The sequence below is a fragment of the Hydra viridissima genome, unplaced genomic scaffold, assembly GCF_058129835.1.
Source record: "Hydra viridissima isolate aposymbiotic clone 2 unplaced genomic scaffold, HvirCarnegie_v1 scaffold_8, whole genome shotgun sequence".
Taxonomy (NCBI): domain Eukaryota; kingdom Metazoa; phylum Cnidaria; class Hydrozoa; order Anthoathecata; family Hydridae; genus Hydra; species Hydra viridissima.
The window spans coordinates 3,349,249-3,360,956 of record NW_028324307.1 but is presented as its reverse complement, the minus strand read 5'-3'; the positions used below and the strand labels follow the sequence as shown (position 1 = coordinate 3,360,956).

At 30.0% G+C, this 11,708-nt stretch overlaps 3 protein-coding genes and 1 long non-coding RNA gene across 4 annotated transcripts; 2 read left to right on the top strand and 2 right to left on the bottom strand.

Moving 5' to 3' along the window:
* Positions 1-51: 51 nt before the first annotated feature.
* LOC145187130 (uncharacterized) lies at positions 52-2,717 on the top strand. The gene is made up of 10 exons (XM_090095848.1): positions 52-344; positions 445-703; positions 792-851; positions 940-1,046; positions 1,132-1,217; positions 1,324-1,431; positions 1,501-1,708; positions 1,793-1,827; positions 1,977-2,162; positions 2,364-2,717. Exons 1-10 carry the CDS (start codon positions 200-202, stop codon positions 2,418-2,420), a joined length of 1,251 nt encoding a protein of 416 aa, XP_089951974.1. The 5' UTR covers positions 52-199; the 3' UTR covers positions 2,421-2,717.
* Positions 2,718-4,598: 1,881 nt separating this feature from the next.
* LOC149884550 (uncharacterized) lies at positions 4,599-7,724 on the top strand. Its single transcript, XR_016454965.1, has 3 exons — positions 4,599-6,036; positions 6,126-6,275; positions 7,190-7,724. It is a non-coding gene; the product is annotated as an uncharacterized LOC149884550 (long non-coding RNA).
* LOC149884551 (uncharacterized) lies at positions 4,767-7,196 on the bottom strand. The gene is made up of 2 exons (XM_090095847.1): positions 6,595-7,196; positions 4,767-6,405 (listed from the first exon to the last, which is right to left on the bottom strand). The coding sequence occupies exons 1-2, from the start codon at positions 6,936-6,938 to the stop codon at positions 4,767-4,769; spliced, it is 1,983 nt and encodes a 660-aa protein (XP_089951973.1). The 5' UTR covers positions 6,939-7,196.
* A 267-nt stretch (positions 7,725-7,991) lies between the features above and the next one.
* Positions 7,992-9,264, bottom strand: LOC149884549 (kynurenine formamidase-like). The gene has a single exon (XM_090095850.1). The coding sequence runs from the start codon at positions 8,908-8,910 to the stop codon at positions 8,080-8,082; it is 831 nt and encodes a 276-aa protein (XP_089951976.1). The 5' UTR covers positions 8,911-9,264; the 3' UTR covers positions 7,992-8,079.
* Between the last annotated feature and the right edge of the window lie 2,444 nt (positions 9,265-11,708).

The following is an 11,708-nucleotide window of genomic DNA, read 5'->3' as shown; positions in this document are numbered from 1 at the left end:
GTCTTTTAAAAATATTTTTATTTTGAAATTATTTTAAAAAGACAAAAAAAATATCTGAATTAGCTTTAGTCTTTTCAAAAAAAAAAAAAAAAAGATAATCCCTATTATTACTCAAGTTTAGTTTAAATTAAAAAAAAATTTTCTTCGCTGTAGAAAATTGTTTAACGTACTAATAGTAATAAAAATATACTGCAAAAAAATGGATGTTATGTGTGTTAGATTGAGCAATGCGGAAATTTTGTGCAACGGATCATACTATAATTTAATCAGTAAGCGATTTACGCCAGTTGATAATGAGTTTTGGATCTTCTTGGGGATCTATGTCTTCTTGATGTTGTTTGCAGGTGTGGCTCTTAAAGGGAAAAAAAAATTAATCTTTTCTCTCTTCTTAAATTTTATTTAACATATAAAACTTGAAGATATCAAAGAAAGGGTATGTTTCAGGAATCATGTCTGGTTTGACTATTGGACTTTTATCATTGGACTTAACACAGCTGGAAATCTTACGAGCTGCAGGAAAACCAAAAGAGATGCAGTTTGCAAACACAATTTATCCTTTGGTAAAAAAGCCGCATATTTTACTAGTAACTCTTCTGCTAGCCAACTCTATGTGTGTGGAGAGTATGCCTATTTTCATGGACAAAATAAGTAATCCTATTGTTGCAATTTTGGTATCTGTATCTGCTGTACTAGTTTTTGGAGAGTGAGTTGTATTTTTACAAATTGCAACAGTTTTATTATTTTTCATACCCAGTTAAGTGTAACAAATTGAATAAATTTGTTTGAATTAGAATAGTACCACAAGCTATTTGTACACGATATGGTTTGGCCATAGGATATTATCTCTCACCGTAAGTATTCTGTCTGAGTTTTTTTTTTTCAAGCTCATGTCATATATAACATGGATTGTTTTTTTATATAATACTTTTTCTTACTTAGATTAGTCAAGTTACTGTGTGTACTATTATTTGTGATAGTATGGCCAATATCAAAACTGCTTGACTACATACTTGGAACTGCACATACAATGTACTTCAGACGAGCTGGTTAGTATTTTAATAGTTCAATATGTTTGTGCTCTATTTTTTGATTTTTAGAGTACTGATTGCTAATGTATCAACTGTTTTTAAGAGCTAAAAGTATTAGTGAGTATGCATCAAAGCATCGATGATGACAATGAAGAACCATTAAGCATGGACGAGGCTCTCATTATAAAGGTTGGAAACCAATACATATTTTTGCTCTCAAGCAAAAGTTAAATTTGCTTTTCTCTTCCTATTTTTCTTCTTTTATAATAATTATTTCAATAATTCTCATTTAAAGGGTGCGCTGGATTTAACAATGAAAACATGCAAGGATGCTTCAGTCCCATTGGACTCAGTATATATGCTTAATTCAGATACATCGCTAGATTACCAAACGATGTCAGAGGTAACGCATTTTGTAAAGGTTATTTACTTGCTAAAGTTATTTTCAGTCCTAATGCTTGTTGTTTTTTAGATTATAGACGTTGGGCATTCACGAATACCTGTCTATGAGAAAGACAAGCACAATGTTGTTGGAATGTTACTCGTTAAATCAATAATAACGCTTGATCCAGGAGACAATGTTCCAGTTATTGATGTTATGCGCTCTCACAAGCTTATACCTAGATTCCCTGAGAGTGAACCCCTTTATAATGTTCTCAAAGCATGTCAAACTGGAAGAAGTATGATAAAATTATATTACTGTACTTTATTTGTTTCATGTTGTTACAACTTTTTTAATCAGTTTTTAAAAACTTCAACATTAGGTCACATGTGCCTGGTTACTGACACAGTATTAGGAGTAAGTAGTGTTCAAATGATTGAGCATCTTTTGAAATTTTTTAAAAAACGTTTTCTTGTTTTCTATATTTTGTGTTCTAAGCTTATCTATTCTAATTGAAGTCAAGATTCAAAGCAAAATGCTGAAGAATCATTCTAAATTCTGTTTAGAAAGTTATGGGAATTATAACATTAGAAGATATATTAGAAGAAATACTGCAAGAAGAGATTCTTGATGAAACGGATATATATATTGACATGAAAAGCCGAATTAAAGTAGCACGTATGATACACGGTCTATCTTGTTCTCGCTCGCAATCTTCCAAAAAAGTTCCTATAGCGTCTCTAGATCGCGAGGTGTGTTTACATTTTCTTTCTAAAAAGATTTGTAAAAAACTTTTTACACACACTTAAAATGTGACTTGTACGATACTCTTTATTATTATTATGATAGTTATTATTTTATTTTTTGTTCATCTTAAGCTATTTGTCTCGTCAGTTAGAAATAAATCTTTTTATAAAAAGTACAAATTATTCTACGTTCTTTTGTTTGTTTAGCCGGAAACACAACGAGAAGACAAAGTCAACGAATTTTCACCATTAATAAATCACTGATATCGTGCATAAATTCATTAAATGTTCTTTTTAGATTTTTACAGTATAATATATATTAAAAATTTCTTTCTTTGTTTTTAATATTTTTAATGGTGTATTCATAAATATTTAGTATTTATAAATATTTGGTATTTATTTGGTATTTTTATACTTTAGTATCTAAAAATGATATTTTGATAAATAAATATTTGGTATTTATTTGGTATTTTTATACTTTAGTATCTAAAAATGATATTTTGATAAATAAATATTTGGTATTTTTATACTTTAGTATCTAAAAACGATATTTTGATAAACAAATATAGATTTTGTGCGTATAAAAAGTTCATATATTGATTATACAAAAACGAAATTTCTTTAGAATTTCTTTTTTATCTTTGGAGATTGTTTTGTTTGAATTTATTTAATACTATATATAGTTAGGATTTTAAAACAAACTTTTTCTAATATTGATCTTGATTCTTTTTAAACGATTTTTTCAAGTTGAAAAGAAATCTTGTTGGTTCAAGCTAGGTTATATTTTGAATTTATTTTGTGAAAGACAAAAAAACTCAGCCATTTTCTTTTTTTCTTATTAAAAGATTTTGTTTTCTATTTGCTGTTTAGTTTAAATTTCTACAGCAAACTCGTTTAACCATTTTTAAACACGCTCCAGCTGTTGTGTGAGTTGATACAATATCGAATCCTTTTTTTTTCTCTCTCTCTATCTATGCTTTTCTTATGATTTTCTAGAAAAAGCGTACTTAGTATCGTTTGTGCTGCCTCAACTTTTTGTAATTTTGTATTTGGAATTAGCTTAACTTGTCAAGGCAAAATTTTCAGGAATGCGTCAAATGATATGAGGTATTAGCTAGAATAATCTTGTATTTGCAAGTTGTTTAGTATTGTTTTTACTCAATGGTTCTTTGTCACATTTTGAACTATAAACTCTGTTCTATAGGACATAAGGGAACAGCAGAAAAACCACGCAGACTTCACACTTATGTTTAACAGGGTGAATCACTCAAAAGATATTCGAATCGTGTCTGGACTATCTTTCTTAGGTCTCAGATCAAATATAAATGTTAAGAAATCTTTTGAAAAGTCTCATTAAATATTTAGCTTCAAAAAAATTTTTTTTTTGAAAGTATTCTTTACGCATTAGAGACTTTTCTATTCTTGCCACCAACTAGATCACTTGAAAATAATGATCGGCCCATCAAAGGGAATTTTATATTAAACTTTGCACTTTCACAAATATAAGAAATTTCATCAAAAAGTTAGGTGAATCAATCGGACCGGGCGGACAATCTTTTTTACTTAAAGAGGACTTCGATATCTTAAACCAAGGTTCTGAGGTCAGATTATTGTTGTCGAATAGGTGGCCTCGATTAATATCCTAGTGAGTTCTCAAATACTCCCTTACCCTGTTTTTATTGCCCATTTCATGCCGATCTATTGCTTATTTTAAACTCAAGAAAATAACAGTAACACGCGAAACTATCTTCATCGGCAACACTGAATTGTGTCAATCATGGGCAATAACTTCTGCAGAAAATTTGATATATCTAAGTCAGTTGTTAAATAGAGAAGAATTCTACCGTGAAATCAAACCAACACGCTATGAATCCAAATCTCAAAAATGTGGCCAAAAGTCGTTTTTTAAAAGTATTCCAATATATAAATATTTTTTATAATTTAGAAAGAATATTTACCCAATAGCTGAAAAAAATATTTTGCAGAATTTTTAATACGTCCTTTATATGTTTTGGGAGTGATTTATTGCGCTTAAAAAATAAAATAAAAATTTCCAAAATAATTCACGAATTTTTGTATTTTTTTAAATAAGACAATTTTTATATTATTATACAACATTTGTAAACTTTTTTAAAATTTCATTTTCATATATTATTGTTAATATGGTTTTAATCAAAAAAGAAGTAATAACTCGATTTTTTAGCTTTAGATTTTGGGTTTTTGAAGAAAGGAGAAAAATTTTTAAAATATGTATTTCCCCGGTTACAAAAAGTGATAAAGCTTAAAATGTCCACTTTTCACTCCTCCTAAATTTCTATCACATTATTATGAACGTATTGGGTATAAAACAAATAATTTTTTAGCTGCTCGAATTTGCTCCATTTTGGTTTTATGTCAATTGTTTCAAAAAAAGACATTAGAAAAAGCCCGGGGGGGAGGGGTGAGAACAACAAATGCAAGACTTCATTTCAGCATTTTTATAACTTGAGATCTTTTAAAGTTTATATATATACCTTAAAAGATCTCAAATATATATACACACATACACACATGTATAAACCAATATTTGCAACATTTAGTAATATAGTAAATATTATTTTTAAAAAATATTTATTGTTCATCAAGCAAAAGGTTTAAAACTTCAGAATCTAAGTTAACAGCACTAATAGATTTAGTTTTTTTGAAGATGAATGATGATACTATTAGATCACTACGTAACAGCAGATAATGATATTGGTTTTCCATTGCATTTTTTCTAGAAATTTTACATGTATGGTTTAGTCTTGCATTTCGAATGTATTTGTTTTGTGCTTCCTGTGCCTCTTCTGAGTAAATACCTATTGGGAGTTCAAAGCAATCAGAAATTTGATAACCATGCTCTAATAGCTTGTGTACTGTAGGTGGAATTATGTACCAGTTATATTTTTTAATTATTATTTCAGAAGTAGCTAAACAATATTTTTTGAAGGCCCCCAAATCAAGGTGGTATCCACTGCACACAGCCTTCATTATATTTCTCAATCTAACAATTATTTTAACATCAACTCCTGTAATGTCTGCAAAAGTATCTGCATTGTCAAATGCTCTTCTGGCTGTGTTACCTGTGTTTGAGGAACCATAGCCATGCTTTGGCATATCGACAACAAGGCTGAGCTCGCTTCTAAATCTATTCTGAATTTCATTTTTTTGCTCAATAACAGAAAGCTTATGTTCTTTTGATCTAGCCTGATACTTTTTAATTTTCATTTTATATCCTAAGTGTAGCACATACTCAAAAAGTCTAATCCAACAATGTAAAGTAGATAGTCCCATAGTAAGAGATCTTTTATTTGGAGTAAATATTCTGATTTTTACTAGATTGTTCATCTCACTCGGTTTTGCAAAACAAATATTGCACGATTGTGATGAATTCGAAAAGATGATAGCATTTACTGACTTGCCATCCAACATAGTCAAGTCAACAACAATTTTAATTTTTATGGAACAGTGCTTTTTACTACTGAGAAGATCTAGATCTAAAATATAGTCTTGCAGATTTTCGATTTGTTTTCTAAGATTTATTTCTTCTGCTGCAATGAGTTCTTTTGTTTCCTTTAGGTATTGTAGTTCAAGAGGTCTACAAAAATGAGGGCTGGATGGTTTAGGATTATTCCAGATGTTTGAACCCCCAATTTTTAATTTCAAAGGAACTATTGCAGTTTGAAATACTGACTGTTCATTCTGCACTCCAGTAGTAAGATCAGTATCATCAAACCTTTGATTATAAATACTTTGTGAAGATGCACCATCCATGCCACATTTCAAATTGAATACTCCATGTGTAACTGTTTCATCTAAATTTTGAAGCTGCTCAGAATTTAGTTTCAAAATTCGAAGCAAGGTATGGTTAACCATGTTCTGCAAACTACACTTCGCAGACATTTCTGTAATATGCAAACCCTCTGGATAACAATCTGTTTTTGATTTTAGGATTGCTTTTAATGGGGGATAAATGTCAGCATTTTGCATCAGAGATGAGTTTCGAATAATCTGGTATTGTAAATCACTCAAATCACATTGAATTTTAAGTGATAAAGCTTGATCAGCAGACATCATAATTGGCTGATAATTATCAGATTGGTAAGTTTGGCCTGGTAGATCTTTAGAAAACATTTTAACATTTTTTCCCAAATCAGATTTTCCAGGACTTGATTTTGCACGTACAACAGCAGCTTCTGCTAATTCTTCAGTTGTATGAGTTTTAGCCAAACTAAAATAAAAATAAACAACATCATTATTTGATAAACTATTTCCATTATGATAATTTCAAAAATTGATACTATGGAAAACTGCCTTAACCACACAAGTGTGGAACTGTGGGTGTATATTTTTATTAAAAATTATGTATTTAATCAGTGACTTTTAAAAACAAAAATAGCAATTCTAAACTAGAAACTACCTTGAAACTTTCCTCCTTTTTGTTCTTAATGAACACTCTATCCATTCTTTTTCTGGTCGTCCAGTTTTTAAAGTTGAATCAAGTTTAGTATTTTGATTCTGAAACAACTCACCCTCTAACCAGGCCACTTCTTGCTTAACTAATCTTTTAAAATTACGATTATGCTTTGCATATTTAACCCGAAATTTATAAATAAAAAGTCTAATTTTTTCTGAGAGTTCTGCATCAGACAGTTCTTCATTGGTTAGCAATTTATTTTTTGCTTCAGTTTCTAAAACGGCTTGCAAATTCGCATGATTAACACCAACTTCTTGAATTACGCTTATAAGTTCTAATCTTTTCATATTTAATCAACAACAAAGAAAAAACACCTGTATAATCTTCTAGATGCACTCTTTGCAATTAATATTTTATGAAAACAAAGCTATAAATTTTCTTTACAGAAAACGACTCTATATTGAGTTTAAATACAGTTTACATATGTTTAAAGTAAAAAGATTGCACAAAGTTCACTTTCTGTTAAAAAAAAATCGGAAAAAAGTTTTGGCCACTTTTTCGCAATTTGGACTCATTGTGCAACAGTCTTTTCTTTTAGGGCAACATGATGAGGATTCATTAATGAGCTGTGTGATCCTTAAACTCCTTAATTCCGATAGATATGGATTGCCGAATAAAGTCGGAATTAATGAAAAGGACTGTTAAACTTAAAAACTTGACAGCAAATTTCGTTTACTATCTGTCACAAGCCGATGAAACACAAAACACTGCATCCTGGCGGGCTGCAATTTCTGTTTGAACTTTGTTATGATACTACATTATGGACTGTGTTATGGTGTTGATGCTGTAATAATGATGACGATGATGCTGTGCTTATGTGTTGATGGAGAAGATGCTGCAATGCCGATGATGATGATGATGATGATGATGATGATGATGATGATGATGATGATGATGATGATGATGATCGTCATCATCATACGCTATCGCTAGCATTATTGTTTTTCATTCTATCCAAGTAAATCATCGCAATCGTGGAAGTTTGATTTCGCATTACAAATGATGCTTGAGAAAGATTTTTTTTGGGTTGCTTGTAGACACCATATTTATGAGGTTTTTGTCGGAGCAAAATAGACTTGATGTGCTATTTTTCCAGCGCCCCCAATCTTATTGTGTGATTTTCATAAGTATAATACATGTTATTACAGAAAATTTCTCAATTAAGCAATCAAGGGTTAATTATCAAGAGCAATTGGAATTATCAGCTATTTTTCTTGATAGGAAATTATATATACCAGAAAAATTAATTTCAATCTCTTAGTTAGGAATTTGGTCTAAATGAAAGAAGAAAAAAAAAAGATATATATATATATAAATTACAAACATAATGACTAAATCACTGTAATTATGATGACTATATATCAATTTATTCCTTGCTGAGTGCTTGACTCATTTCAAGAGAAAAATCTTGTTTCAAAAGCATTTGTTTTAAAAAACTGAATAAATCTTATTTATGACTTGAGATTGATTTTCAAGAAAGTTTTCAATCAAACTAAAATGATCTTCACCCTCAAAAGTGGCAAGATAAACATTTGAATTCAATTTTGAAACATCTTCATAGAACTCCCTTGTTTGCCTTTGAAATTCTGGGGACTCTTCAGCACCAACACAAAATAAAATACTTTCTGCACTTAATTTATCACACCAGTTCAGCAAGTTTAACTTGTCAGCAATCTCACAGGTGATTTGTAACACTTTATTCATTTTGGTGTTCATTAAAGGAGTGAGATCATAAACTCCACTTAATAAAACTAAGCATTTTATGGTCATTTTATCTTTACAAGCCAACGAAGATGCCAGATAAGCTCCTGCTGAATGACCAATTAAACACAGAGGTGATTGTAGAAATAGAGACTTTATCATATGCAAAGCCTTTTCAATCTGTTTTGTTATTTCATATAAACTTATGCTGGGGCACAAATCGTAGCCAATTATCGCAACAGAATGACCATTTTGCAAAAAAGGTTTAGATACCATTGCATAAATTTCTTTGTTACCTTCATACCAAAATCCACCATGTATGTATACAATTAGCAACTCATTTTTGTTTTTTGTGTTAGGATAAAAAAAGTCAACTTTTTCTCTGTCAGAATTTCCATACGGTACATTTAAATTACATGGAAAAGTTGTTCGGACAACTTCGGACTCGTGCATAATTATATTCAGAAAATGCTGTAAACATTCCTCTCTACTCGAATGTTTAGATGTCCACAAGCTAGGAGTATATTGTTTATCGAACCATTCAGGAGAATTCTCCATGTATGCTGAAGGAGACTAGTTAAAACTTAAGTTATTTGACCTTTCCTTATTTTGGTTTTCAAAGTTTTCAGCAAGATTGCACGACTCGCGCATTTTATTGTAATTCAATCGACTGGAATTATGGGATGCCTAGTACATTTGTAAACAATACTTTTTACAAAGACTTAACATCAGGTTTTGTCTACTTTAAAACTAAATGCTCTGTTTCGACAGCGCTGATGGAGCTGAAATTTAATAAATAATGCAAACATAGTAGTATGTAAATTGCTTTTAATACAATTAAGTTTATCATTTATTTTGAATGATAGAATTAGCATTATGTTTAACGTTAGTAAACGTAAGTAATAATTATGTTGGCTTTTTTTTTTATTATTGAAAAAAAAAAAAAAAAAAATATTGTACATAATTGACTTACTATTTTTGATTAATAATCTACAATACAGCTATGTTATAAACCTCTACATTATGCTAGAAGGTTTATAACATAACTGTATGGTAGACAGCTACTTGGTTTTAACTTTTGATAGATGTGATTTTTTTTTTTACAAACATAAGATTACTCTTTAGTAAAACTCTGTGGTTTGTAAATTTTTTGAAATTTAAACATTTTATTAAGTAGTTCAAAATTTTACAACTGCTGTATGAATTGTTTACTGAGCTCTGTTAGTATAAAACAACTCTGACCTTCCTTCTTGTATTTATGTTTTAATGTTATTTATATTATGACTGCAGCTCAACAAAATTGTCAATTAGTTTTCTTTCCAAATGCAATGCATGTTCAGGATAAAGATTACAAATTAAAGTAAACTTGCACTCTTTCTTGATTGCTTTAATGATAGTTCCTGCTTTATTTTTGCATGCAAATATTTTCTAAATATACATAAGAAAAATGGCTTCTATAACTTGTGCAGCTTCATACAAACAAGAACTAGTTGTAAATAATTGATTCCTGCATCATTTCTTGATACTGATAAGATTTCATAAGGATTACCTGAAATTTCAGAAGATGGCTAAGACATAATGTTTCTGCGTAAGTGACATAAAGAAACTTTTTGGATTAGCCAACCAGCAAGATAACACAGAACCTGTTGTACAGTTTCAGAATAAATTTGTAAAACCAAGCCCTGATCAACATTAGAGGATTTGCATTACATTTGTGACCTAACTTTGTTTCATTGAGCTACTCACTAAATTACTTTGTTTATTTACTAGGTTAAAACAGGATTCATTGCAACTGAGAAATCTGATTGTAAAACACAATTTGTGTTTGAATTTGTTTGCTCAGTAGATAAAAGAACCAAAGCATTTTGGTATGCAAATTTGTTTTGCTGTCAGTCATTCCAACAACATTTGATATTTAAAAATCTTAGTCTGATATATCAGTTTTTCTTTTTAGGGGTTACATTTTTTGTCTCCTACTAATGCTATTTCCTTTTTTATTTAACAAGAAATCAATAAATATTCAAATTTAAAGATACACATAGCTTTCTTCAATATTTACCTTAAGAACAGTTATCAAATGAATCATCATTTTGTTCTGGTTTTTATACTTCCTGCATTTTATTCTTCTAGCAGTATAGGTACATGTCAGATGTCATAAATAAATAATTAGCTGTATCCAAAGTATTTTTGGAAAAAGGAGTAAAATGTGTATGACCTACTTGTGCACTTTTGTTGGCCTTGTTTCTGGCTTCAATTTCTGGCTCTCAGACAAAGAACCTATTGGATACTTAAAATATTTAATAAAAGAAACACCATGAACTATGATCCTATGCACAGACTGTGACATTGGAATGGCTTTTAAAAACTGATTGTTAGAATGAGACCAAACAGACATTCAATTTGACAATTCTGCTTGAAAATATTTATATATGGTCTTGTGGTTGTACTGTTTATATAAATTGTTTAATCATACTGATATCCAAATTTAAAATTCTTCCAGTCACAACTGGATTATTTATCGTCATATAAATTCATGGGTGCTCTTTGGTAGAATTTTTCCTCCTTGTTTTACTGCTGGGAGTTTGCAAGCAGTATTAAAGACCAACTCCATGCTGCATATCCATGATCATTCATTGAGTATAAACAGTTGACTAACTTGAATTTACAAAAAATTGTTAACTTTGCAGTGTAAACTAAATATTCTTTGCAAACAAAATTTTATTTTGTAAATGTTCAAATTTCTCTTGAATAAAAGCAGTCTCCTTTGTAAAAAAAAAAAAAAAAAAAAAAAAAGATAAAATTATGGGTTTATATTAAGACTGTTTGGATTACAACTTTTCCATATTATTTAATTTCCGCTTCAAATCTTCAACAGGACTAACACTGCACTATATACAGTGCGATTATCCACACCTCTCTTCATAGTTGCTGCATTCTGAAACTCAGATTGCTCACTTTGATCATCACCTCCCACCTTACTAATAATATGTATGTTATCACATTCCTTCAGTGCTAAACCTTTAATAAAACTATCTTCATCCCCCAAAAGATACTCAAACACTCTTAAGAAAATATGGTTTGGGGGAACACGTACTAAATGTTGACAAAGAGTTGAAGTACCATTTTAACAATTTATAAAAACCATCAAAAGGTAAAACTTAATCAAATGAAAACTTAAAAAAGAGAGTCCTGAGATCGAATCTTCATATACCATATTTTCAAAGAGGTTTAATACGCAGGAGATGGCACAGAATATACGTTTAATATAAAATGCACTGAAGCCAGTTTTGAAAGTCAGCCACCATCTTGGTTGACCCAAAACATTTTTATGTTTCGCACAGAACTATGGAGAAAAC

Coding starts and splice junctions, on each gene's coding strand:
- LOC145187130 (XM_090095848.1), top strand. CDS start 200: ATGGATGTTATGTGTGTTAGATTGAGCAATGCGGAAATTTTGTGCAAC. Junction 852..939: donor ATAGGATATTATCTCTCACC/GTAAGTATTCTG, acceptor TTTCTTACTTAG/ATTAGTCAAGTTACTGTGTG. Junction 1,218..1,323: donor ACGAGGCTCTCATTATAAAG/GTTGGAAACCAA, acceptor TCTCATTTAAAG/GGTGCGCTGGATTTAACAAT.
- LOC149884551 (XM_090095847.1), bottom strand. CDS start 6,938: ATGAAAAGATTAGAACTTATAAGCGTAATTCAAGAAGTTGGTGTTAAT. Junction 6,406..6,594: donor AAAAGGAGGAAAGTTTCAAG/GTAGTTTCTAGT, acceptor TTTTTATTTTAG/TTTGGCTAAAACTCATACAA.
- LOC149884549 (XM_090095850.1), bottom strand. CDS start 8,910: ATGGAGAATTCTCCTGAATGGTTCGATAAACAATATACTCCTAGCTTG.